The sequence below is a fragment of the Glycine soja genome, chromosome 9 (genome assembly GCF_004193775.1).
Source record: "Glycine soja cultivar W05 chromosome 9, ASM419377v2, whole genome shotgun sequence".
In the NCBI taxonomy this organism is placed as follows: Eukaryota; Viridiplantae; Streptophyta; class Magnoliopsida; order Fabales; family Fabaceae; genus Glycine; species Glycine soja.
The window spans coordinates 45053399-45080035 of record NC_041010.1 but is presented as its reverse complement, the minus strand read 5'-3'; the positions used below and the strand labels follow the sequence as shown (position 1 = coordinate 45080035).

Genomic DNA, 26637 nt, shown 5'->3' with positions numbered 1-26637 from the left:
AGTGTTTTTTTTTTTTTTTTAAATAATGAAATGTTAAATGGCCCAACCTTGCTCCTCTCACTCTCTTCCATCTGTCTATATATATAATTTTCTCATCACTGGATATATATTTTATATATTAGAGACATATGACTTCTTTTGGGTAAGAATAAAAAAAATATTTAAACACTGATAATTAGATTTTAATACAAATGATTAAGATTAATTTTTATACAATGTTTGGAGTTCGAATTTTAGATTAAAAAAATAAAGTTGGTATTTAAGAGAAAAAATTCGCTAAAAATGACTAACAAATTTTTAATTTCCAACAAAACAGTCCCAATAACGTAATAACCCAAAAAAATATTAAAATTAAAATATGTAAATCTCGTATGTTTTGTTCAAAATTCACGTAATTTTGAATGCAATTAATTGTGTTTGGAAAACTTTAATCCTAAACTTCTTCGTCTCACTTTCTTATAAAACCACTTTCTTATTAGATACATCCCATATAATATAATGTGTGACGAGAATCAGTGATTGATGCCCAAAGCACAACACATAACATTCAACTTTTAATTAGAAAGTTTCTCTCTGACTGAAGTTGAGATTGTTATTGGTTGATGTAGTCACCTTCTAACTGCAAAGAAAATAATATCAGTGACAGTATCATTCACAAGCAGGGAATTTAGGATGCTTGCCTTATTGAAATACCACTTTGTGTAATTGTGCTAAGAATAAAATATATGCAACATGCCAATAATTAATGAAATCCCAAATACTATTATCAAAGGTGGATGGAGTAGTGACAAGCTAGCTGCGCTTCATTCTTTATTCTATGGGTCCAAAATTTCTGACCGCAAACAAAACACCAAGGTGAAAGCAACCACACCTTGGCATGCACTAAGCTAGCTAGCTAGTTACTCTCATGTCAGCCTTCAGGAATCCATATATATGCATGGAATCCAATTCTAAGAGCACGTCCTCCAACCCATGTCTGTATTTCAATATGATTTTGTAAAAGTTCTACAAATGAAATTGTGGCCGCTACGTGAAGGTTTTTAACTCACAGGAAATAAATAGTGACAACTGTGTTGGAGATCTACATTAATTAGTGATATATAGCTAAATTAAAGTATTCTTTCTATAAGAAATAAGTTTTAGTGTATTTTTACACTAAAACTTGTTTATTATAAAAAAAATTATCAGAAGTAATATATATATAAAAGATAATCTTATGGTATCGAATCTATGCTAAAAAAAAATAGTTGTTGAACCTATAGGTCATATGCTGTCGGATAATTATTGGACCATCTATGTTTAGACGTCCTGCAAACTTTACACACGACACGTCTAGTCATATAACATTTTTCTACCCCAAGGATCGTGATCACCAAACCGTAGTCACGATTGTAATTTATAACCATGTTGTATGTGCAGATTATAGATGGAAAAAAAAGGCTAATACCAGTGCTCAAGAATCTCACATAATGAGCTTTAGAGACAGTAGCTAGCTTAATAGCTTCCACCATCAATGAGGTCATTTCTAATAACATTTGAACTCACCACTTCTAGGTTCCAAGAAAGTAACCTTGCTGTTATTGCATAAAAACTTACCTTAATAAATTGTTGATAAAATTAATTAATATATAGAATATAACAAATGATGTCATGTCATCACTGGAATAAAGTTTACTGATCATTTGTTTATTTCCTTTCCTTTCCATATAGTGCATGAATATTAGTATTTATATTTTAAATGACTTCACTCGAAGAATAACATTATGATTTGCTTATCAGCATTTTGTCCTTTCTTGTAAGTGTATATGCATATAAATACCCTAGATCGATTACTGTTTCACTCAAAATGCATTTTGCTTACATCTAGCTAGCAAGCAAGAACAGAAAACCAAAGTGCAGGTCATTTCAATATTCATAGTTTTTCTCGAGAAGTTAGGGGGTTTTTAGGTCACACAGAGAAAAAAAAATGATAGGGTGGGAAGAAGTATACAAAGTAGTGGTAGCAGTGGTACCACTCTATTTTGCTCTACTATTAGGGTATGGTTCACTGAAGTGGTGGAACATCTTCACTAGGGAGCAATGTGAAGCAATAAACAAGCTAGTTTGTTACTTCACTTTGCCACTCTTTATTTTTGAGTTCACTGCTCACATAGACCCTTTCAAGATGAACTTTTCGTTCATAGCAGCAGACACCATATCAAAGTTCATCATCATGGTCGTGCTTGCACTTTGGGCCAAGTGCACTCCCAAAGGGACCTTTAGCTGGTCCATAACGAGCTTCTCATTGTGCAATCTCACCAACGCTCTTGTTGTTGGGGTTCCAATGGTGAAGCCCATGTATGGAGCCCTAGGTGTGGACCTTGTGGTTCAGGCCTCGGTTATTCAGGCCACCATATGGTTCCCTTTGCTTCTCTTTGTGTTGGAGTTTTGGAGAACGGGAAGTGAGGGCACCACCATCACCACCACCACGTTAAAACCAAGACCAAAAACAATGATCATTGATAATGAAAGTGGAGGAGGGAAAGATGTGGAGGCTACTACTGTAGCTATTGATGTGAAAGAGGAAATGATGTTGGAAGAGAGTGTTACTAGTAGTAGGCTTCCTTTTTGCAAGGTGATGAAGCTTGTGTGGCGCAAACTTGCAACGAACCCTAACTCCTTTGGCTGTGTCATTGGCATTTCCTGGGCTTTTATATCAAACAGGTATGCTTATTTCATAATGTATATTAATCAACATATACTCACATTTTCTTTCATTTCACTTTTACTTCATTTTCTTTTTATCTCTTTTTTTTTTCTTTCTATTATATCATTTTCTCTATAGTCTCTACCTTATCTTTCTTCTTCCTATCCCAGTCTTCCTTCTTTCTATCTGCACATCGATCAAAAATACTTAACATATATTCACTTTTTCTCATTTTATTTTTGTCTTATTTTTTATTTTTATTTCTCTTCATTTCTGTCATCATTTATTAAACTTATCATTTTTTCTTTCTATTTCTTTATATTTTTTTCTATATCTTTTTTCTTCTATAAGCCTTGGTATATCATTACTCTTTCACAAATAATTTTATATCGAATAGGATCCAATTTTGTATACAACCAAAATAAATAATCAATCTTAGGATTAAAGTAAACCTATTTTAGCCTTCCAAAAAAAAAAGTAAACCTATTTTAACTATTCTAGTTATATATAGTGAAAATTATTCTTTTCTCAGTTCTAAGCTCACATGCTTCAAGTAGACACAACACACGTGTGTATGCACGTTTAATTACTGCATGTTACATTTATGCACATTGGCCACTTGAAATTATCTATATATATTTCAAATGATCTTTATGTGTTAAGTGTGAAGTGATGTGTGTATATATATAGGTGGAACTTGGAGATGCCAAGTATGTTAGAGGGATCTATACAGATCATGTCAAAGGCCGGGACCGGGACTGCCATGTTTAGTATGGGTGAGTTATATATATATTGATAAAATTTCGTATAATAATTTTAATAATATGTAAATATAATTTAATGATTGGATCAATAAAAATCATATTTTATATCAAGTTATAAAAATGATATAATAATTATGAAAGTTATATTAATCTAATTTAATCTCTCCAAATATATATATTATAAATATGTAATTCTATGTTAATTAAACTTGGTCAGGGTACTTAGCAAAGTACATTAATGTTTAGATTAGGATACTGGAAAGTATGTGATGTGTGAATGCATGCAGGTACTTTCATGGCACTTCAGGAGAAGGTGATTGCCTGTGGACCAAGTATGACTATAATCGGTTTGGTTTTAAAGTTCATTGCGGGCCCAGCGGCTACGGCAATTGGTGCCATCGTTGTAGGATTGCGAGATGACGTTTTGCGAGTCGTAATCATTCAGGTAGTAATTTCATTCATCGATCATCAAACACATACTATAATATATATGTTTTCATTACAAAATCCGTGCACTAGTAATTAATTGTTTACTTGTTTATTTTATGTGTATGTGCGCTTGTGTGTTTTGGTAGGAGAATTTCTAGTCACAGATGTCACGTCTTGTTAACTCTTCACAAGTGCAACAACTTTTTAGAAATTAAAATACTTGATATTGATTTGTGACTGTGACCACTGACTACGTACGTACCAAAACATTCTCGAAAGATCAGTGAATGCTGATTAATATTCTTACATATATGAAAAAGAGGGAATATGGAGCAGACGTAGCACACACTATATATTGTGAAAGAGCATGTCATTTCTTTAATCTCTTGTTTTTATAAAGCATTGTAGCGTGTGACGCCAGTGCATGTAAACGAAAATTAGTTAAATAAATCATTTAGCTGTTCAAATTTTTATTGCATTATGCGTAAACATTTTAGAATAAAAATAGAAAACTTAAAAAATAAGTTTGACATTCATTTATGAAAAAACAAAAGCAAAAGAAAAGGATTTTAATTCCATTAATTTATTTTATTCAATATCTGGCGCAGGCTGCTGTGCCACAGTCCATCACATCCTTCATTTTCGCCAAAGAATATGGATTGCATCCAGAGGTCCTCAGCACTGCGTAAGTTTTCGTTCTTCTGTGATGATAATGTACAGAGAAATTTGTGGTGGGTTTCAAGTGATTAAAAGGTTAAATTTTATGATTTTTAATAAATTTTAATTAATAAAAAAATGTGTTTGAGAATGTGTTTTTAACGTTATTCTTAATAAGATAAGCAGCTGCTTAACGTACACGTATATGCTTAATTTAGTTCCTTGTAAACCTTGAGGTGGAGTCATTAATTTGAACCATTCCATAAATAGTTACAGTAAGACCACTGGATTATCTAATGACTTGCATGAAAATCTGATAAAGAGGAAGTATCGTTTTCCTTCCACAATATAATAAATAATAACCATATATATGTATGCTTCTTATAGTTCTTTAATTATATTGGGTATATATTTGCACGATTGCACTAAGTATGTAATTAATAATATATATTGTTCTTGCAGCCATTATCTGTAGTGCATCGATCCTCCTAACATTTTTTATTTTCTGGTTATTTATCAGGGTGATCTTTGGTATGATTGTTTCACTTCCCGTCTTAGTTGCCTACTACGCAATATTGGAGTTTGTACATTAAACAAGAGATGTTAATTTTCAGAAGAAGAAAAAAATGTCCAAAAAGGATAATTCAAACTATATCGAAAAAAAAAATAAGGAGAGGATAATTCAAACTATTTTCTTTTCTTCTTAGTTAAACTGCATCTGTAGCTACCCAATTGTACCAATGTACGTTGCTCGTACGTGTTATAATTTGTAATTTAGTCTGATTTTGATCCCTACTAGCAAGCCAGTCGATTATATCTCATGGAATGTAACACAAAGTCACAAACCTTGAAACCATCCATGTTTTGATGCGTGGCCTATTATTATATATCTACAATCGATTCCTCAGACCAACATATATTATTCTCTCTCTCTCTCTCTCTAATTCTGCATGGATTTAGAAATCGTAATTGCATTCATAGATGTCTAGATGCCTTTGATCCATTTTAGCTTGCTTGTGGTAGAATTAATTCATTTAACCTTGGCATAATAGCGAGACACTACTATATATGTCGCTTCTTAGTATCCTAAGAGAACACTATTTTTTTAAATCTAAAAACAACCTTTTTCATTTTGCTTCAATAGTGATTTTTATTTGTTTATCTAAAAATTTAGGAGCTAAACAATTATTGAATGTATTGTGACCTTGACAATCACTGAAATATTATGATATTTTTAAGTTGTTTGGAAATTGAACTAAATATAAGAAGTTAGAAGTTGTTTGACCAAGGGAAATTATTGATATTAATTTTTACTAAAATGTGTTAGTCTAAGAAATAAAACAAGGTGCACCAATTTCTCCATGTTGGGCCATGACAAGCATCTTGGCTAGACTGTGAACATTTTGACCCAACCCAACAATACAAATAAAAAAGGGGATTGCTATGACTTTGAACATTTTCTTGTTTAGGCCACGAGAGTCATGTCAAGAAAATAATATATACAGCCACGCATCCTATTCATAACTACGCACGTCTGTATCCATAACGCATATTGATGGTGGAAGAAAATAAATTAGACACTAAATTATTATTCACACGGACGAAGACAACGTGAGCCAGCTTATAGTTTTATGAGAATTTGATGAATCATTCAATGGGACTTTATTATTATAGTAAAATAACATATATAGCTTGAACTAATGCGTTTTTTCTTCTGTTATTTTAATCTATGGTATTGACTTAACAGAAATTTTTTATCGTTATTTAAAAAAAATTCTGAAAGTAACTCAGAGTGAAAGGAAAAGAAGAGAAAAAACTAAGAAAAAATTGCTTTGGTATTTTTTTTTTTCACGCGCTAATTATCTTAGCAATAACACAACAATTTTGGGGCATCAATTTCTATAGGATCAATTCGTGTGCTTTGGTGTTCTTTTCATAATTGTGCCCTTCCAGCATGAAGAATTAATGAATTGGATTGCAGCTTCCTCTGAACCCAAACATTAAAGGGGGGAAATTAAATGAAATTTATTATGACGTACATTCATGAAATTTATTTTAATTCTTAAAAGAGTAATTGACAAATTAACGTGAGTACCTCTATAAACGATCTCTTTTAAATTTTAAGGTCTATCAAGACCCTGTTGAACCCCCAAAAATAAAAATAAAAATGAGCAGTAATTAATAAGAGAAAGATATCTATTTCTTCTCAAAAAAGAAAGATATTTATTTATTTCTAATTGACTCACCTTGTTTTTGTTGAGAAAACCTCTAACTGGATTGATCACGTTTGAATCCAACTTGTCTCTTTAAGGTAAGGTAAGTAAGGCTTTTGTTACCTTGCACAGTCACCATCTTCTTCTTCTTTTTCTTTTTTTCCTTTTTCATTAAGTCGTTTCAATAACAATTCTACTGCACAATGTTTTTTTATTATTATCATTGTAGTAATGAGATTTTTACTATTTGGATTCGGCAAATCTTCATATTTGGTGACTAGTCGAGTAGACAGTTTGATATCTAGAGAACCTTGCAAGGATAAGTAAGGTAAGAGATAAAATTTTATCTTTCTTATAGTCCTTTAAATCAGAAAAGATTTACCACATGAGAAAATGTATATTTTTCCCTAATCATGTTATCTAATGCGAGAAATTGAGATGATAGATTCAATTTCATCTTTATAAAAGGAGAAATTATCAAAGTAATTCAAGATCATCACATCATTCATAGTCTCAACCAATAATTATGTGAGATATAAATAATTTAATATTTTAAATTTATTAAGATTCTTTAAATTAAGGAATAACACAATTAATTATTGTTAGATAATTACTAAATACATCTTTAATTTTGTAAATATATTTTCTATACTTGTTAACTTAAACGTCAAAGTGAGAAACACCATCGTACGGTTATCCCAAATTCAATAAGAACATGATTTGAATTTAATATGTTTATTTGAAAAATATAAATATTTTAATATCATATTATAAAACATAATTAATAAATATAAGCGAGGGGAGGGGGTTTACAGTATCTCTAATTGAGAGTCCCATCCTCTGAATTGCAAATTTTAATTTATGATATGGGTATAGCAAAAATAATTATTAAAAATACTCACGTTTAAATATGGTATGTTGAATTTGGGTATTATTTATTCACATTTAAGTTTTACCAAAACCAAGAAAAATATTTATTAATTAATTACATTAATTATATATTTGAGTGTTCAATTAATCAAATTTCATTTTCTATTTTTAATTGCTTATATTGTTAATGAATTTGTAAAACAAAGATGAGAAGAAAATATTGCCATCTACTTTAATTAATGAATTGTTTTTTTTAGAGAATAATAAATTTTTCATGCATATTGAATTGGATTTTTTTTTAATGTTGATTGCTTATTTCATTTATTAAACTATTAATGTTTTTTTGACAAAATTATACTATTAATGATTAAATCGTGTACAAAATAATTATGCATAATAAATGACAAAAGAACAGATGGAATAGATGAGGATTCAAACCCTTTTTTTTTATTGAATGAGGATTCAAACTTTGACTAAACAAATACATATATTCACATTATAGTATAGGGATGGATTTTCATTATTAAAAAAATAGCCAAAGATAAATTATAATATAAGTTTTCTTATGATAAAATTTCATTGAATAAATATTTAATTAATCTTTTAGTATAAAAGGGGTTGATAATAAAGTTTTTTCCGGCAAAAAACAAAAAAGAATTAGGGGTTGGTTTTAGACCTCTCACCTGCCTTTCCCTTGTAACTATAGTTTTAAAATTCTGATGTGGATTGAACCAATAAAACTTTTGAGTAATGATGTGATTAGTTTAACCAATTAATTAATTTATAGTTGAAGTACGATAATTAAACCACATAGTAATGTTCAATTAATAATTATGGATATTAATGAACCTCTCTCTCTCTCTCTGTTTCTCTGATCTTTTATTTTTCAAGTTAAAAGAATAAAAATATACTATTAGTCAACCAAAAGGATATTACACGGAAAAGAAAACCAAGTCAACTAACCAACATGGACGATTCAATGCATTCATATCTCATAATCATAATAACCTAATTAATTACAAAAATATTTTCCTTTTTGTAAGCTTAAAGGGAAATTAATCGCATGCGTTAATGTAATGTTATTACGCCACAACCACACCCCCACATTATACATGCCAGTGATGCAATCGCCAGTTACGGTAATGAAGAAACAGATTCCATTCGATTCGCAGAAAAGAAAACTATGAGAAAAACATTTTACTTTGGCACGTCAGAAAAAGAAAAAAAAAACATATTCTGTGTTACATTAAAAGTCACAACAACAACCTTAGTTTTTCAAAATAACACCCACACCATAGAAGATCATCGTGCAAAGTAAACCTATTTTCATGTTTCTTATCTTTCTTTATCTCTCTCTTATCAACTAACTATATCATTATCCACTAAACCAAAGGTAACTTATCCTTTTGATCAATTCATCATGATCGTCTCTGCCACTGATAAACTTGTTTTTTTTCTTTTTCAATTTGATTTCCATTTTTAATTGTTTTTGGTCAACATATTATACACAAAACAAAACTGAAGGTTGTGCTTTGCTCTGCTTCTGAATGAAGAAAATGAAAACACATAGTCGTGTAGGCTACTTTTTCCTTCATTCATATATTAGTATAATTGAACCAATTCTTGTTTGCATTCGTAATGTTTAATGTTTATCTGCGTTGTATGTTCTCTTGCACCGTTTCATCTGTTTTTACTAATTTTGTTTTGGCATATAAATTCGTCTCCGAGTTGTTGTTCTTCTTCTTCCTTTTAATTTGTTTAGCAGAACCATGAATTTTGTATGCGGCCCTTACAATGCAGGGTTGAAGATGTTGAAATATGAAAATATCATTATATTTATTAATTTATTACTATTATTACTTATTCATGTAGCCTTTTTTTTCTTCCCTCTTTTCTTGTACCAACCAGGACAAGTTGGATGCTGATTCAAAGAGTAAAAAAAGATCATGCCTCTGTCGAATCGTTCCAGTGGTTTCTTTACTTTGTGTTGTTTTGCTTTTCTCAAGTTCATTCTTTGCACAACGCTACAACGAGGTATGTAAATAAATCCTTACCTTAGGATAAACCGGTGAAATAGTTTTCCTGCATAGTGTTGTTTCAAAATTACTATTCATCTGCCAAGTGAGTTTGGTTGACCTGGTTGACTTTTTTTTTTCGCCATAAGTGTAAATTTGGGGGTCCAATCCATGGATCCTTTGGGGATGGATGTTTGTTGATCAAATAGAAAATTGAATTTGAATTTGACTTTGATTAAATAGGGATTCAGATTCCTCCAAAATTTGAACATGTAATATGATAGTTTTGGTTTTATACTGCAGAAACTATTAAGATGGAAAATGAACACCAAGAAATTGGGAAATGACAATTGCAAGGTTCATTCTCTTACTCAGCACGTAAATTAGAAAGTATTTGAGTCATTGATTATCTACTGTTTGGAATGTTCAACTTTGATGCTTATATTTTGCTTAGTAGAATCAGTGCAGGCCTGGTGGAAATCATGCATTACCTGAAGGCATAATCTCCAACACTTCTGATTTGGAAATGCGACATTTGTGGGATCTTCATATGACTAAGACAATAGAGGTGAGTTTCAGTCATTCATGACCACTCAACTTATTGTCCTGTGACCTACGAAGATCGATCATATTATTAGGCTCATACATTTTCTCCTTGGGGAATGTAAATTTGTTTGTAATATTTGTATTTGGTGTGTCAAGCTTATGCATGATTGTCACACTATTGTTTTCACTTTGCGAAGTGAATAGTGTTAAAAAGAACTTGTCTGTTCATCTGCAGTGTTAGTAAATATACTCAAGCAAGAGTCAAGAATAATCTATTCAGATATTCTGCTTTCTTTTATCAGGAGAAAATTTGCATTTGCATCCTTACATATTCGAATTTTGTGAGCATAAACCTACCATTAACTTCTACAATTTCTCGCTCCATATAGATATTTAAGTGTAAAAATATTGAAGTAGGCTAAGTAGTCTCTTTAATGGAGTTCAACTTCAGTTTGCATTCTCTTTCATGCTATTCTTTTCCTAGTTATTTTTCTTTGCCTCTTGTGGTTATGTATTTTTACTTGGGCACATTTGAACAGAATAAGGAAAACACGTCAACCAATTTGTTTGCAATGGCTGTTGGGATAAAGCAGAAAGACCTTGTGAACAAAATGGTCAAAAAGGTAATTTCAAGGGTTGTTCTGTATAAATTGTTCATTACCAATGTTCTATTTTGATATGTGATAAGTGCTGACTCTTTCTACCCCAAATTGCAGTTTCTAGTAAGTAATTTCGTTGTAATGCTCTTCCACTACGATGGCATTGTTGACGAATGGAATGACTTTGAATGGAATAATCAGGTCATTCACGTGGCTGTAGCCAATCAAAGTAAATGGTAGGGGACCTCATGTTTCATTACAATGAATAATTTAAAGAATTTCAGTAATTCAGCTATGCTAAAAACGTTTATTCTTGGACACGTTTTACTGACTAGGTGGTTTGCCAAGCGTTTCTTACACCCTGACATAGTTGCAGAATATGGTTATATTTTCCTGTGGGATGAGGATCTTGGAGTTGAACACTTTCACCCTGATAGGTATGTTCAATTTATTCTGTAAACATATAACTGAAGTAAGTACAAACTAAATTTGATTATCTATATCTACTATAAAGGGTATAATCCTATTTGATATCCACTTTTTTTTAACATTTTTATCCTCAATCATTAGAAATTATTGTACCATTTTATTTTAACATTCAACTACAGCTATAGTTTTTAAAAACAATTCACTACGTAAAAAAAAAAACTATACATACAGTTAACTTCCAAGACCAGTCCGGGCACGAAGTGCCTATTTTGCCCTAGTAGTGAATTAAGTAGTTAAAAACTAGTTGTTATAACTTTTAAATAATTGAAAAGGTTCATACACTAGTACAACATCTTTAGGACTAGTGGCTGATATTTTATACTTGAATGATTTTAGGTATGTTTCTATTATAAAAAGTGAAGGACTGGAGATATCACAACCAGCACTTGATAGTGAAAAATCAGAAGTACATCATCAGATTACTGCACGTGGGAGGAGGTCAAATGTGCACAGGTTCTACTGTTTACCCTTTTTTTCTGTTGTCGACAATGATTTTGTTTGTATTATAAGAAACATAATTTTTTTGTCTCATCACAGTAGCTACAGTTAACTAAAGAACACAAATAGTTTCACCTTTATGAGGGATAGCTGGTTCCCATTATCTCATTAGTTAGACCATAGGTTACCATCAGAACTTTGCATTCTGCAACAAGTACTTCTAGCTTTGTTTCTTTGGTTATAAAGGCAGTTAATAGTTTAGTTATTTAGTGCCTCTTTATTTTAAATTTTGGCGGAATTGATTTTGGTAAAATTCATTTTAAACTGTTGAATCTGATTGAAATATATGTCCAAATTAATTTCATATATAGTTTTACATTAATTAGAATGCATGTCACGGTCTAGGAAATTGGTTTTGCTTGTAAATAAAACAGGTACTGAAAACTTAGGAAGCGGACACTTCTGATGAATGTCGTGTCCACGTGTTGCACACGTGTCCAATACCGACACACATCGGATATACAATGGACACCATGTTAGACACGTGTTTGTGGTGTCATTTTTTTTTTTATTTGGGTTTGGACACGCTGCGGACACTTCTCCAAACAACTGGACACGCAATGGACACCTCTCAGGATATACATCGGACACTTATCTGGACACACATTAGGCACATTTTTTGTTTGCCCCATTCACACAGCAACATCTAACCTGGTTTCGAGGATCCAACACCTCCAGAAGAAAAAAAAGAGAAGAAGAAAACACTTGGAATTCGAAGACCAAGCTACCTCCTAAAGCAAGGAGAAGGAAAACGATTCTGATAATTTTCTCATGTCTCGCAGAAGCGCTATTACAATCATATATATAGTAGATATTGGGGAACAAGAGCCCGAGAATTCAAAACGGAAAGATAAGCAAATAAGAGAATATCCTAACAGCATAATATTCACATTATTCTCCACTACCTAAGGCACTATCTAGAAGATCCTAACTTACTCCCTACCACGCGCTTCCTTCACGTAGGGTGCATGCTCCATGCTGCACTTAATCTTTTACTAAGCTTGGAGTTGTTGCTTTTCCTTTTGGGCCTCATATAACTTGCTTCCTGCAGACCCCTTTGCTTCCAGCAGACCCCTAGTGTTATTCGTAACATCTTGCTTGGCTAACTTCGCATACGTGGTCCCTTTGTTTGTCACTTCGTCTTGTTTTTCTTTTCTAGTTTGTTGACTTTCCTCTCATTTCGTATGTTTCTGGTACACCACTTGTTCATCTTGATATAAATCTTAATTATCAGTTTACATTTTTGTCATCATTCATATATATATATATATATATATATATATATATATATATATATATATATATATATATATATATATATATATATTTTATTGTGTTCTTGTGTCTTATGTTTTAAATTTTAGCCGTGTTTCAGTGTCCTTGTCCATGTAGTGTTCCATGTCCGTACTTCATAGCTGAAAACCAATTACCTGATTTAAATGGGAGTTCAAATTTTCCCAATCGTGCTTATGAACTTCAATTGATAAATCATATCATTAAATTATTAAATAAGTTTTGAAGTTGATACTTGTGTCTATATTGAGTATGCTTTTGGTCATTGTGCGAGCAGAAGGATTTACAAAAGTGGTGTTAGTGGAAAACGTTGTGATGGAAGTAGCACTGCTCCTCCTTGCACAGGGTAAAATTTTTGTGGTAACTTCTAATTTAATGTGGAATCCTTTTATATTACTATAGTTTAAGAAAGGTTCACCAATTGTTTCAGGTGGGTTGAAATGATGGCTCCTGTTTTCTCAAGAGCTGCTTGGCGTTGCATTTGGTATATGATCCAGGTGCACCCTTCTCTCATTTTAATGTTACTGCTGAAGAATTACTATAAACATTGCTTTGCTAAGATTACTTTATTTATTCACCATTCATGGTTTACTTTATTTTACAGAATGACTTGATCCATGCATGGGGTCTAGATATGCAGCTAGGCTACTGTGCTCAGGTATGTTAAAAGCTCCTTAATTTCTTGTTTCAGTTTGATGAGTTCCAATTCTACATGTTGAATATTCCCCTGATGACATAATTCTCGTTTATTTTTTTACTTTCCAGTTTACTGTGATCTTATTTATGGTTATTAGGGTGATCGAACAAAAAATGTTGGTGTTGTGGATGCTGAATACATAGTCCACTATGGTCATCCTACTCTTGGTGGCTTAGATGTGCATGAGGTCAGAAATATGGAATCTCTATACCAAAGTTTTGCATTGTTCAATTCAAATGCTTGTACTCCTAAAGTTTTCAAAGATTATCAAATTTAATATGTATTGTATATGGAACGTGTGCCTCTAATTCTACTGCAATTTATCTGACTTTGCAGGTTTCATCTCGGACAAAGGATCATAGAGTTGATGTAAGTCTGTCTTGTCACAATTTTTTAGCCCAAACCATTGGCACATGCTTAAATTTTACTTCTGTTAAAATCACAATGCATTTTTCTGTTCCAAAATCACTCATCCAGTTAGATTCAGAATCCATTTTTGTGATTAATTCTTTTTGAATGGACTTATGCTAGGTTGTTTGATTGGGAAAGAAAAACATTTTTTTAATTCTAGTGTTATGCAGGCACATTAGCCCAATGCAAATATCTGAAAGAGATGGAAAATGACATGTTTGGTTTATTGAATTGAAAACCTTTATTTAGGCACTTGTCACCTTCAATAACAATCACCCTCTCTAATGTCATTATCTGCCTTTGCCAGTTAGCTCAGATAATCATTTGTTTACCTCTATAAGTAAGTATCTATTTATCAGATGATAGTGATGTCTCTATGTATATATCATTTTCCTGTGCAAAAAAAAAACATTTTCCTTTATGAGGAGATTTTTATGTTAAACAATTGATATTTATTCCTTAATTATTACTTTTTGTTACTCATCTTTTATGTTTTCACGAATTTTATCACTCATTTTCTGAAACAAAATTATAATGTAAGTGGCAAAATGCACAAAATTTTGAAAACTATGTGACAAAATGCGCCTAAACAAAACATTAAAAAGTTAAGTGACATAATGTACAAACATAAAAGAAGTTGGGTGACAAAATATGCCAACACATATAAAAATAATAATAAAATGTACAACTAAGTCTTATATCCAAATAATGTCGATACTACTTACTAATATTATTTTGTATATGGTGCAGGTGAGAAGACTGTCTTACCGTGAATTACAAGTTTTTAGAAAACGATGGCAGAAGGCAGTTGAGGAGGATGAATGTTGGGTCGATCCATTTCAATAACAAATACTAATAGTCAAAATTGTGTATAGATTTTATGAAAATACACAAATATGTAAAGAGAAGCAGATTCAATTGGCAGATAAAACAAATGTTGATCATGGGGAGGGGAGTAGTTAAAATAGCCTATAGGAGATTTTTTTAGCATCTCAAGGGCAAGCATGACTTCATGGGGAAAAATAATTCACCTCAAATTGAGTTTGGTGCATATTTGTTTAACCTTTCATTTTTTTAATAGTTTCCCAAATGGAATTGTTTATTCTGTCCTTTGCTAAAATTACGAAATGTTCTCCACTTTATTCAAATTTCTACCACCCTATTTCATATTTTATATTAGTTGTTTGTAAAAATAATTTAATTAAAAATTTATTTTAAAGTTATTATTAAATTTATTATTGTTTAATTATTAAACAAATGCTGACCTTGACCTACTAATAAAAAATCCATTAAAGAAAATAAATATTTTCTGTCCAGAAGATATTCTTACATTTACTGTCTAATAATTCTGTCTTGATCAAGATTTTATCCGAAGAAAGATACATGTAAGAAACCGAAAACATATTTAGAATTTATAAATATTTAAAACAAAATATTTTATTTAAATTTATTTAATATTTTTATCTATTAAAAGAAAACACTCAATGCTTTTAATTATGAAATAAAAAACTGTACTTAATACTAAATTTTATAACCTGAAAAGCATTTAATATTATTCAAGAGAGAGAAGATATTAATGATTTTAAAGAGAAAAGTACTTTAACTTTTCCTATTCTAATGACATACATATTTATAATTTTAATAAACTAAAAGGCATACAAATATTAAATGTTTTTAAGTTAGTGTCAAGTAAAAAAAAACAATCTTTCTAACCGGTACCCTAATTACTTGTTAAGAAATTAAAAAGGAGTTTTTTTGGGAAATTAAATTATATGAAAACCCATTTAAAAATCATATGAAAATACATTTTCATGTATCTCAATAAGAAAAACTTTTCTATTTTACTTATTCCACCGCTTTCCTAGGGACACTAGTTAACATCTAAAAAAGGAAATATTAAATATTTGATATAGATTTAAAGGCATTCAATATTTTATCACATGATAGAAAATTAGTAAATTGTATACTTAATGACTTTTAACTACAGAAAAAATTGAATTTTCCATTGTCATTTCACAATTTAAAATAATTTAATATTTAAAATATTAAATAATTATAAATTTTAAATGTAAAAATAAATATCAAATGAAAACAATGAAAGTTGTGTCTTGATAAAAAAAATTAAAAAAACTTACATATCTCTTTAAAAGCATTTAATAATTTTCTCTTTTAAAAATTATTGAATGTTTTTTAAGCTATATAAAATATTTGTATTTTTCTTCTGAAAAGCACTTAAAATTTGTTTGTCTTCTCATTGATTAAATAATAATTTTTTTATCATGTGCATGTTGTAGAGGTTAAACGATTTTTCTAGCTAAAACTGTCAAATAAGTTGCCCTACTTTATTTTTAAAACTCTTATTTTTAAGCTTTAACTTTAAGTGACTTTTAATAATAAAAAAATTGAGTCTACACAAAGTTTTATTAAGTTTTTGCTAAACATTGTCCCTTAGTACAGTGGATAAGCAATAATATATATATATATATATATATATATATATATATATATATATATATATATATATATATATATATATATATATATATATATATTACAAATTAAAACTACACCCATTGTGATTTCCAGTAAAACTTTTTCTACGTACGTAGATTATTTAACTATAATCCTTAGGATACTGGAAATATGGAAAAGTTCGTTTTTATTATGTTTCGAGTTATAAATATTTTTCAAATAGAATTAGATAGATAATTTTCCATAAAAGATATTTAAGATCGTAGACAAAAAAGAAAACAGAAACTCGTTTATCTTATTTCATATGCGCTCCACAGTCATGTTTATGAATAAAATTTCATTTAATAAATAAAAATATGAAAAAAATTGCTTGATTAATCTATTTAACCAAATGGTGCCTAAGGTTCCAAATAGATTCAATAATCAACGAAAAGCCAATCACGAAACCAGTCTACAAATTTTAATGCCAAAGAAAATCTCTAAACACATATCAGCAACCAAGTCCAAATTATTAACTACTAAATGTGCTTAGAAAAGCTAATTAAAATCTCAAAAATTCTCATAATTGTCTAAATTATCATGATTCAAAGCATAGATGAATGACAGCTCCCTTGTCAAGGTGAAGTCATTGCTTGAGATCAGTTCGAACCCAACCTATCACCATTACCTGACACGTGAAGATATATATATAAATAAGAGCACAATTCAAGAAATTAAGGGCTTACACTTGCACCCCGTGTTTATAATATCATACACAACAAATATCTCAAGCGTGCGTGTGTGTGATTATAGAATAAAATACTTACCATGGTTGGCTGCATTTTCTAAGGACAAACATCTCAAATGGGGGTCCGAAGCTAATCCACGCAGTGCATATGATGGATCATAAAGTGTGTTTCTTATAGCCCTACAATGATGATAGAATAGAACATAGAATTAGAAATCTTAAGCGTTCATGTTTGTATATGTTTTTTCTATAATATGTATGTTATGTTAATAGAATATAGAATAAAAAAAACTTACCATGGCTGGTTGCAATTCATATAGGTAAGGCATCTTAAATGGGGATCCACAGGTAAACCGCGCGTATCATATGATGGATCATAAGTTGTGTTTCGTCCAGCCCTACATTGATGATAGAATAGGATAAAGAATAAAAAATCTCATGCATATACCCTTGTGTTTATGATAGGTTTATTTTGTTTCTTTATTTATATTTTAAGTTTTTTTTTGTTCTCTTGAATTTAAAAATTTTCATTTTAGTCATATTTTTGTTAGATCAAAATAGTCTTTTCATTTAATTTGTGAATGGTGTTAATTTTAACTAACATGATATATCTCACATTTTTTACGTATCACTACACTAGCATGATACACTAACAGAAGGATTAATTTGATGTAGTAGATAAATTTTAATACATCATTATAGATATATTGAAAATATATCAAAATGTGTCCAAAATCCGGGTTCAGTGGAGAAATTCAACTTACCATGGTGGGGAAGGGTTTCTACTGACTTGACCAGTTGGATAAAGTGAGCTACTCAGTTGAGGCTCTTCAATTGTCATTCTCATCTAGATTCAGAGGAATTCATCATAAAAATTTATTACTTAAATTTGAAATAGAATCATTCCTAAAAAAATATATATAGATAGATCAATCAAGTGAGTGCATGAAACTAAAACAAAAGTACATTACACTCTTTATGTGTTAATGTGTATGTTATATAACGTACCCTTACATTCCTTGATGATGATGACTCTCCTATTTCATAGGAATTATGATGAATGCCCAATACTCCTCCATGTAAAGTCTGAAACACAATGGACATTAAGGAAAATGATATAAAACATAACAAAAGTCACATTTTTAAAAGGATTTAACTGTATGATGTACATGCACAAATATTTTTGAGTTGGTTTCAACACAACAATTTGTCATTGGTTCTTCATATGATTTTTTAGAACTAGAAAGTTTTTAATTTTCCTCTCAGACAAAGAGTTCATATTTCAAATTATTAATACTCAAGAAATAACAATTTAATTTATAGCAACCTAGCTAATTTTCTGTCATATGTAACTTTTTTTTCACTACAAGAAATATGCCCATTTGCCAGGGATTTTTGACAGGGACATTAACCCCTGGCAAATTTCCCAGGGACTAAGCCAAGGAAACCCCTGGCAAAATGACATTTGAGAAGGCTGGGACCACTTACATTTACACAGGGGTTTGTCCCTCGCAAAAATACAAAAGCCTTGGCAAAAAAAAGAGCGGGAAATGAATTTTAAAACAGCATGTTGTTTTCAGACGGCCAAACACACGGGTATGCCCTCGTTTTCTGTAAAGCTGACGGAATCTTCCCATAAGTCAACACGACATGACCATGCACTGCAAAAAGCTGTGCGGCCCAGACGTGACAGGGGTGTTACCCCTCGGAAATGGCTTGCAGCCCCTGGCAAAAAGGAATCCCTGCTTTCCTAGCTGCACCGTTCTGCTCATATAGCTGAAGCTAGGAGGTTAGCCTTTGACTCTGTTGTTTTGCGAGGGGCATTCCGTGAGTTATTCCCTGGGTTTTTTTACACTATATAGCCAAACCGCGTGTTTATCCTCATGCTCAGTGTTGTGTTTTTGAAACTTAGAAAAATTTTCGGTTTCCATTTCCATCCTCACCAGTTCATTTTCAGTCCATTATCATTCAGTTCATACACTTGTTCTATAATTTGGTAACACTCTTTTCACTTATTATATTTTTCTGTTTTTATTTGTTACTACTTATTAACATAAATATTTTTTATTGTATCAGTGTCCAAATTTGCCTCCTCCTGCTGCTCCTTGCTCTCTGAATTTGTTCTCTCAAGCTTCAACAAGTTAGTAATTTTTCTACTTATAATTTTAGATATATGATGTTTATATATATGATGTTATAATTTTGCATGATCTGTCAAAGAAAATATGATGTTTCTACTTGCATGATGTGTTATAATATATGATGTTTATATATATTTCGAATTTTGTTGTTAATAAAACTGTTTAATTAGAAACTGTATAATTTTTTTGTTTAATAAAACTGTTTAATTTTGCATGATCTGTTTAATAAAACTGTTTATATAAAACTGTTTATATATAATATATGATGTTAACATTTTTAAAACTGTCTATAAAACAGTTTAGTTAGAAAAAATGTTAAAACTAGAGAAAAAAAATGTATAATAAAACTGTTATTTTTAAAACTGTTTAATTAGAGTAAAACATTTTTTCTTTGTTTTTATTCGAAATTTTAATAAATATGTTATATAGAATGATATATGTTGATGATGATGTTGGATGTTATTGAATATATGCATGTTGTTGAATATTCAAATTATTTATGGAATATATATGCATGTTTTTTTTATTTTTTAACAAAATAGAATATATGCATGTTGTTGAATATATGCTTTTTAGGTAGATTTGTGGATTATGTGTAGTTATTGTTATACTAGAATGCACAAAAATACATAGCATTTTGTTAATTATTATGGAAAACTGGTTATTTACTAAAACTGTTTTTTTAAAACTTTTTTTTTAATTTAGAGGAAAATCGGTTTTTAAATTTGTGTAGTCAAAAGTCTGATATTTTTTAAAAGTTAAACTGTTTGTTAAATTAAATCGGTTTTTTTATAAATTGTAATTTTTTTAAAATTTAAAACTGTTTTTTAAATAAAAATACCACAAAAAAAGGTTTATTGTTGGAAAACAGTTTTTGAAAATAGTGTATTCAAAATCAGTTATTTTTTTAATTAAAACTATGTTAAATTTATTTTGTATAAAAAAATAAAGGTGTTTTTTTAATAAATTGAAAACTATTTTTAAATTAAAACAATTTATAAAAAAAAACAATATACTATAATAATTCTTATTGTTGGAAAAGAAGGGACTTAAAAATAGTGTAGTACAAAATCAGTTTATTTTATAAAATTAAAACTATGTTATAATTAATTTTTGTTAAAATTAAATATGTTTTTAAAAAAATTAAAAACAGTTTTATAATTAAAAAAATTCATAAAAAACCAATATACTAATAAGGCAGTTTATTGGAAATAATAATTATATGTTTGCGCGTAAAATTGTTATATGCGTGTAAAATTGTTATCTGTTGTTTGCGCGTAAAATTTTTTGTTTGCACATAAAGTCATTATTTGCGCGTAAATTTGTTTTTTATTGTTTGCGCGTAAAATTATGTTTGCGCGTAAAATTAGTCTTCTCGATTGAGTAACCCATTTTTTTGACATGGAATATGTCAATGAAGTTGGTGAAGGTGTAGAAGATGGAGTATTATCAATATTTTCGTAGTTGGATGTATGATAGAACGTTTCCGGGAAGAACAGGACTAAAACCGCATTTTGTGCAAGGAGTTGAAGGATTTATTTCATGGGCATGGGCACAAGAAATTTGTACAACAGAGGGAGGAATTAGATGTCCGTGTCTGAAATGTAAGTGCAGATATATAATTGCCGACCCTGGACATGTGAACCAACACTTAAAGAGAGTTGGTTTTATGCCTGATTATTAGATTTGGATTTATAACGGCGAAAAGTTTCAAAATTTTGGGGTAGAGGTCAATGCACAAGCTTCTACTAGCCATGGTGGAACAAATGTGAAATATAACGAAGAAGAAGGCAACAGAGAACAATTCAACATGATGGATGATATGGTTGCAGATGCTTTAGGGGTTGAATTGTCTTACGGTGATGATGTTGAAGATGATCAAGAGGAACAACTCTCGAATGAGAAGGCGCAAAGATTTTACCAATTGTTGAGTGAATGTAATACACCATTGTATGAAGGGTCTTCGCACTCTAAGCTATCTATGTGTGTGTGGCTTTTAGCTCATAAGTCGAATTATGGTAGTCCTGATGCTGGTGTGGATGATGTTACGAAGATGTTGAAGGCCGCGGAGGAGGATTGCCGGTGACAAGTCAAAGGGCAGGTTATATGGTGCCGGCAACTTAGCAGGCAACTACCGCAAGGGCATTGCTGCAACTCTGAAGTTTACCCTGAATGCTGGAGAAGGGTCTTCGAGGCAACCCGAGCTCACTCCTGAAATGAGGGAAATGATACAGAAGTTGACTCAGGAGCAGCTTGCGGTTCAAATGGCAAGCCAAGAGCAGCTTGTGCAGCAACTGCTTCAAAAACAACAAGATTACTTTCAGGAGCAGTTGTCACAATTTAGGCAAGCTCAAGGCTGGCCTACAAGAGAGCAGCAGGGTACAGGGACCTCCCAGCGTAATGCCCAAAATGTGAGAGCGCCGATCTTAGATGATAATCATGACCCGTATGAGGTGTATGGTGAAAACGAGGAGGATGTCGAGACCGAGGAGGAGGATTGATGATGGTGATGCATGTTACTGTTTTAATTATTATGTTTTCGATGTGGTTGTACTATTTGGGAGGCTTTCTACGCTTCCCGGCACAATTTTTATTTGCTTCTTTTATGATACAATGTTTGTAATATTATTAAGTACATTTAATATTTTAGTGTCACGCTTTTATTAATTAAAACGATTTTTGAAACAATTAATTATATTTAAAAAAGCATTTTGAAAAAAAAAACGAATTTTTTATTATTTTAAATGATTTTTATTAATTAAAATGATTTTAAAAACAATTAATTATATTTAAAAAACAATTTTGCAAAAAAAAAAGATTTTTTTATTATTTTAAATAATTTTTAAACAATTAATTATATTTCAAAAACAATTTTGAAAAAATAAAACGATTTTTTTAATTATTTTATATAATTTTTATTAATTAAAATGATTTTTAAAACAATTAATTATATTTCAAAAACAATTTAAAAAAAAACGATTTTTTTAATTATTTTAAATAATTTTTTTTAATTAAAATGATTTTTATTACAATAAATTATTTATTAAAATTTTTTTTAAAAAAAAAATATATCCCGTTTCACAGGGGTTTGCCCCTGGCAAAACCCCTGGCACTGTATGATTTGACTTGTGTCAGTACAGCAGCGCGTCAGAAAAGTGTGCAGATGCGTCAGTGAGAAGACAGGGGCTAAGACAGGGATTTTGACAGGGATTTTGCCAGGGATTTTGTCAGGGCCAGCCCCTCGTTTTTTTGCCAGGGGTGAAATCCCTGGCAAACTGATTTGCGATGGGCGTGTTTCCCAGGGATTCAGCCCCTGGCAAAATCCCTGGCAAATGTCCATTTCCCAGGGCTTTTTGTTCTTTTCCCAAGGAATCCGCCTCTGGCAAACGAGCTTGTTTCTTGTAGTGTTTTAACATTGTAATTTTATGACAAATGTAGAAATCTTTTGAACATTCTTGTTACAAAAATATTTATACTTTTATGTGACCAAAATATTGTTGGACATAAGGAACATTTTTTATGGGGTTTAAGGTTTATAATATATGCTACATAATTGAGGGTATATCTTAGAGTGGAGTTTTGGGAAGTAGAGAAAAAAAAGGGGGATTTTTTTTAAATTAAGGGTGTTATGTACTATTTATAATATATATATACTTGGCCCAATTATCAAATCCATCGAAGTATTGGATCAATTAGTCACCGCTAGAACCATTGAATCATTTGTTGAACTGCATTAGTGGTTATATATTAAAAGTTTGTAAAAAAATCATAATATCCTAATTTCGTACTTCTAAAAGTTATAAAAAAAATCCATATTATATCTAAAAGCTCACAACACAAGAATTCAATCAAAAACATGTGGGACCATTAGTTCACTTAAACAACTTTAACCAGTCAAATTATCGATTAACTAAAAAATCAATTGAGTTACACCAAGTCACACTAGTTATGTAACATTTTCATCAACCACCAACTCAGATTGGTTATATGATTGGGTCACAATTAGACGAATTTCATCAGATAATTTAAGTCAATTTTTAGAATATCAAATTAATACATTATGTTAATTTACCATTTTTATTTATTTTATTTTTAAAAAAGTATTAAACTAAATAGTATTTATTAAAAAATTCTCTCTTTCCTTTTTTTAATAATATATCACTCCTAAACATATCCTTAATTTTCAAATGTAGAAACTTTTCTCTTTAATATTTTTCTCACAGACATACACAGACACATGGAAGCATGCATAGCTGATACTCTGTCACCTACATGAATTATGCTGTTAAATTAAAAACAAGTTTCTCACCTAACAGAAAAATAAAATGACCATGTACCTGTGAAGTGTTTGGAAATTGATTTTGCACAGGGGACCCTATCCTAACATTCCTCAAGGATGACTCTCTTATTCCATACAAGTTATGATGAAAGCCTGATAATCCTTGTTGCAGAGTCTGAAACAAAACATTAAGGAAAAAGGATATAAAACATAACAAAAATAACAATTTTAAAAATATTCAATGGTATGATATAGACATCATGCACAAATATGTTTTAACATTGGTTTCAACACATTAATTTATTATTGGTTCATCATATGCTTTTTTAGAACTAAAAAGTGTTTAAGTTTTCATCGCCTACAAGGGATTCGTATTTAAAATGATTTGTCAAGAAATAACAATTTTATTTATAGCAACATAATTTTCCATCATATAAATTCTTTGGGCATTGTAATTTTATGCATATGCGTATTTCTTTTGTAGCAATACTTATTATGAAAATATGTATACTCTTGTCATTGTAATATTTTTGGAATTAATTTTTTTTGTGTTTTTTCATAGTCTTTCCTTGATATGTGATAAACTAATTTATCAATATATAGGCAAAATACTTGAGGGTATATCTTGGAGTGGTGTTTTGGAAGCAAAACAAAGCTAAGGACACTAATTTTTTTTTTTATATTAAGAAAGTTTTAGGCTAATTATCAACTTGATCAAGATCAACATGTCATTAGTCAAATCACATGAAACAATATATTTTTAAACAATTCCTAAAAATTTATAATATGTAAATTTCATACATTCAAAATTATAAAAATTCATAATATACCTTGAAAATTTCCAATTTGTTTTACAACGTACTAGTTCATAAAAAAAATTTCTAGCTACTACGTCACCTAAACCGGTTCAACTAGCTAGTTGAGTTACCAACTCACTTGAAAAGTCAAACGGGTTGCATTTGGGTTTGTAACATTTTCAATCCAACAAGCAATTCAAGCCACTTATATAACTGATTTCTTGTCAGACCAATTCAACTAGTTGGTCCAAATCAATTCTTATAACCTTGATTAAGATATTAAATATATACTAATTTATTTTATGACCAGGGTCCATACATATTGTTAGTGTGTGAATATCATAGAATCCATTAATCATACAACTAGCACAAAACCACAATATGTTGTAAAAAAAAATAGAAAACATATTTGAAAGATAGTCCTTCGCCTAGATTAATTAAGTTAATGGATTAAAAACAATTTTCTCAAAAAGAAAATATAAAATAAATTAGCCATATACCTGTTGAGTATTTTGCAATTGAGTTTGCATTGGGAATCCTCCTATAGTATTAGGATAATTGGTATATCTATTTATAGGACCCAGCACTTGTTCAAATTGTATCTCATGGATCGGCTCAATAAATGCAGATGTAGGATTCCTGTTTATACATCTGAATTAAAGGCATTAACATATAAAAATAAATGTTAAAATAAGATGAACAAAATAGTAAGGCTAATTATTCTTCTTCACAATCTTTCTACATAATTATTACAAGGAAATTGTGGACAAATTTTCTAGAAAAATTCAAACATTTAGAGAGGATATAAATGAATTGTTTTCTCTTTATATGAATTAAAACAACTATTTAAATTATAAAATAAAAAAACTTAAATATATTTTTTGTCTCTCAAATTTTAGTTATTTTATTTTGGTCCAAAATTTTAAAATATTTTTAGTTCTTCAATTTCAAAAAATTCTATTTTTAGTTCCTCAAAAATAAAAGTGACCCAAATTTGAGGAAACAAAAACATATTTAAATCTAAAAAAAATTAAGGGAGGCAAAAGTCGAAACCATCAATCTTCTTGAGAGATGGCTATTCATGGGAATTTTCTATTGTAGAGTCAAGAGTTTTTTTTTTTAATAAACTGATATTTTGACAACAACAAAAAAATACCTTTCTATGGTGCCCAATATTTCTTTTTTTAAGACATTAAATGAAAACTCAAAAGCTTGGAGTTATACTATCCTCGAAACTCTACTCTCAAACATAAATCTCTACAATAAGTGAAGGGATGAAGAAGGCTTCAACAATTTTCTCAATTAAACCAATAAGTTGCAAAACAGGATAAGAAAAACAATTAAGCTTTTATCACCATCAACAAAATATATGTATTTCAAAACACTTCAGATAGGCATCAAATACAAATTTACATATAATTAGAGATCTTTTAAAAAAGATAAACAATAAATATAAATTTGACATATACTTCTGTCTTTTGTGGCACCAAATAAATTTTCTAAAGGAATTGAAAGAAAAGTTTAAAAATTTAATGTTGCAACAATTCTTAACTTTAACATTTATGGAAAGCAATATATGCATTAAGCAAAGAAGTAAATAAGGTTTCAACTTTTGTAATCATATAAGTAATTGACAAGAAAAAAAAGAGACATACCTTCTTCCAGGCATTGTAGCAATGTTAAAAAGACAGATGAAATGAGGAAGATATGTTGTTTTTTACTGTATTCATTTTCGATAGTTCTTATTAAATACTCTTCAACTTTGGTTAGATATTAATTTTTTTGTCTTTTATTTTTATTTTTATTTTTAAAAATATGAATAAAATATTATACTCATCCTTGTTTCACCATCAAACGCCTATTGAAAATGGTCAAACTCTGTAGCCAGCTGTAATACATATGATCTTGTGTGACCGGCCAACTCATATTTGTTGCATTTTCTATTTTAAAAACCTAATAATCATTGTAAAACCGTCATTAGTTACAAAATCTCATAATAACTCTATTTCCCACCATTAATCATATTTATCTTGAAACCATGTCCACATCATCTT

At 30.1% G+C, this 26637-nt stretch overlaps 3 protein-coding genes across 9 annotated transcripts; 2 read left to right on the top strand and 1 right to left on the bottom strand.

Moving 5' to 3' along the window:
- Positions 1-1688: 1688 nt before the first annotated feature.
- LOC114367491 (auxin efflux carrier component 5-like) lies at positions 1689-5443 on the top strand. The gene is made up of 5 exons (XM_028324676.1): positions 1689-2703; positions 3377-3462; positions 3738-3895; positions 4488-4564; positions 5057-5443. Exons 1-5 carry the CDS (start codon positions 1967-1969, stop codon positions 5127-5129), a joined length of 1131 nt encoding a protein of 376 aa, XP_028180477.1. The 5' UTR covers positions 1689-1966; the 3' UTR covers positions 5130-5443.
- A 3231-nt stretch (positions 5444-8674) lies between these two features.
- Positions 8675-15287, top strand: LOC114366950. Of its 7 annotated transcripts, none has more exons than XR_003657093.1 (14): positions 8675-8758; positions 9528-9653; positions 9938-9991; positions 10092-10202; positions 10720-10803; positions 10897-11015; positions 11115-11216; positions 11605-11721; positions 13337-13405; positions 13490-13556; positions 13664-13717; positions 13825-13943; positions 14093-14125; positions 14918-15287. XR_003657093.1 is itself a non-coding variant. In XM_028323998.1 (14 exons), exons 1-14 carry the CDS (start codon positions 8696-8698, stop codon positions 15011-15013), a joined length of 1185 nt encoding a protein of 394 aa, XP_028179799.1. In that variant the 5' UTR covers positions 8679-8695; the 3' UTR covers positions 15014-15287. The 7 variants fall into 7 exon arrangements, 6 of the variants coding, with proteins under 6 accessions (XP_028179799.1, XP_028179800.1, XP_028179802.1 ...); XM_028323998.1 differs by having other exon boundaries at positions 8679-8758; positions 13854-13943; XM_028323999.1 differs by having other exon boundaries at positions 8679-8758; positions 10098-10202; positions 13854-13943; positions 14918-15188.
- Positions 15288-17038: 1751 nt separating this feature from the next.
- LOC114425592 lies at positions 17039-26314 on the bottom strand. The gene is made up of 8 exons (XM_028392532.1): positions 26239-26314; positions 25084-25234; positions 23845-23961; positions 18375-18452; positions 18131-18213; positions 17663-17764; positions 17446-17546; positions 17039-17306 (listed from the first exon to the last, which is right to left on the bottom strand). The coding sequence occupies exons 1-8, from the start codon at positions 26250-26252 to the stop codon at positions 17278-17280; spliced, it is 675 nt and encodes a 224-aa protein (XP_028248333.1). The 5' UTR covers positions 26253-26314; the 3' UTR covers positions 17039-17277.
- Between the last annotated feature and the right edge of the window lie 323 nt (positions 26315-26637).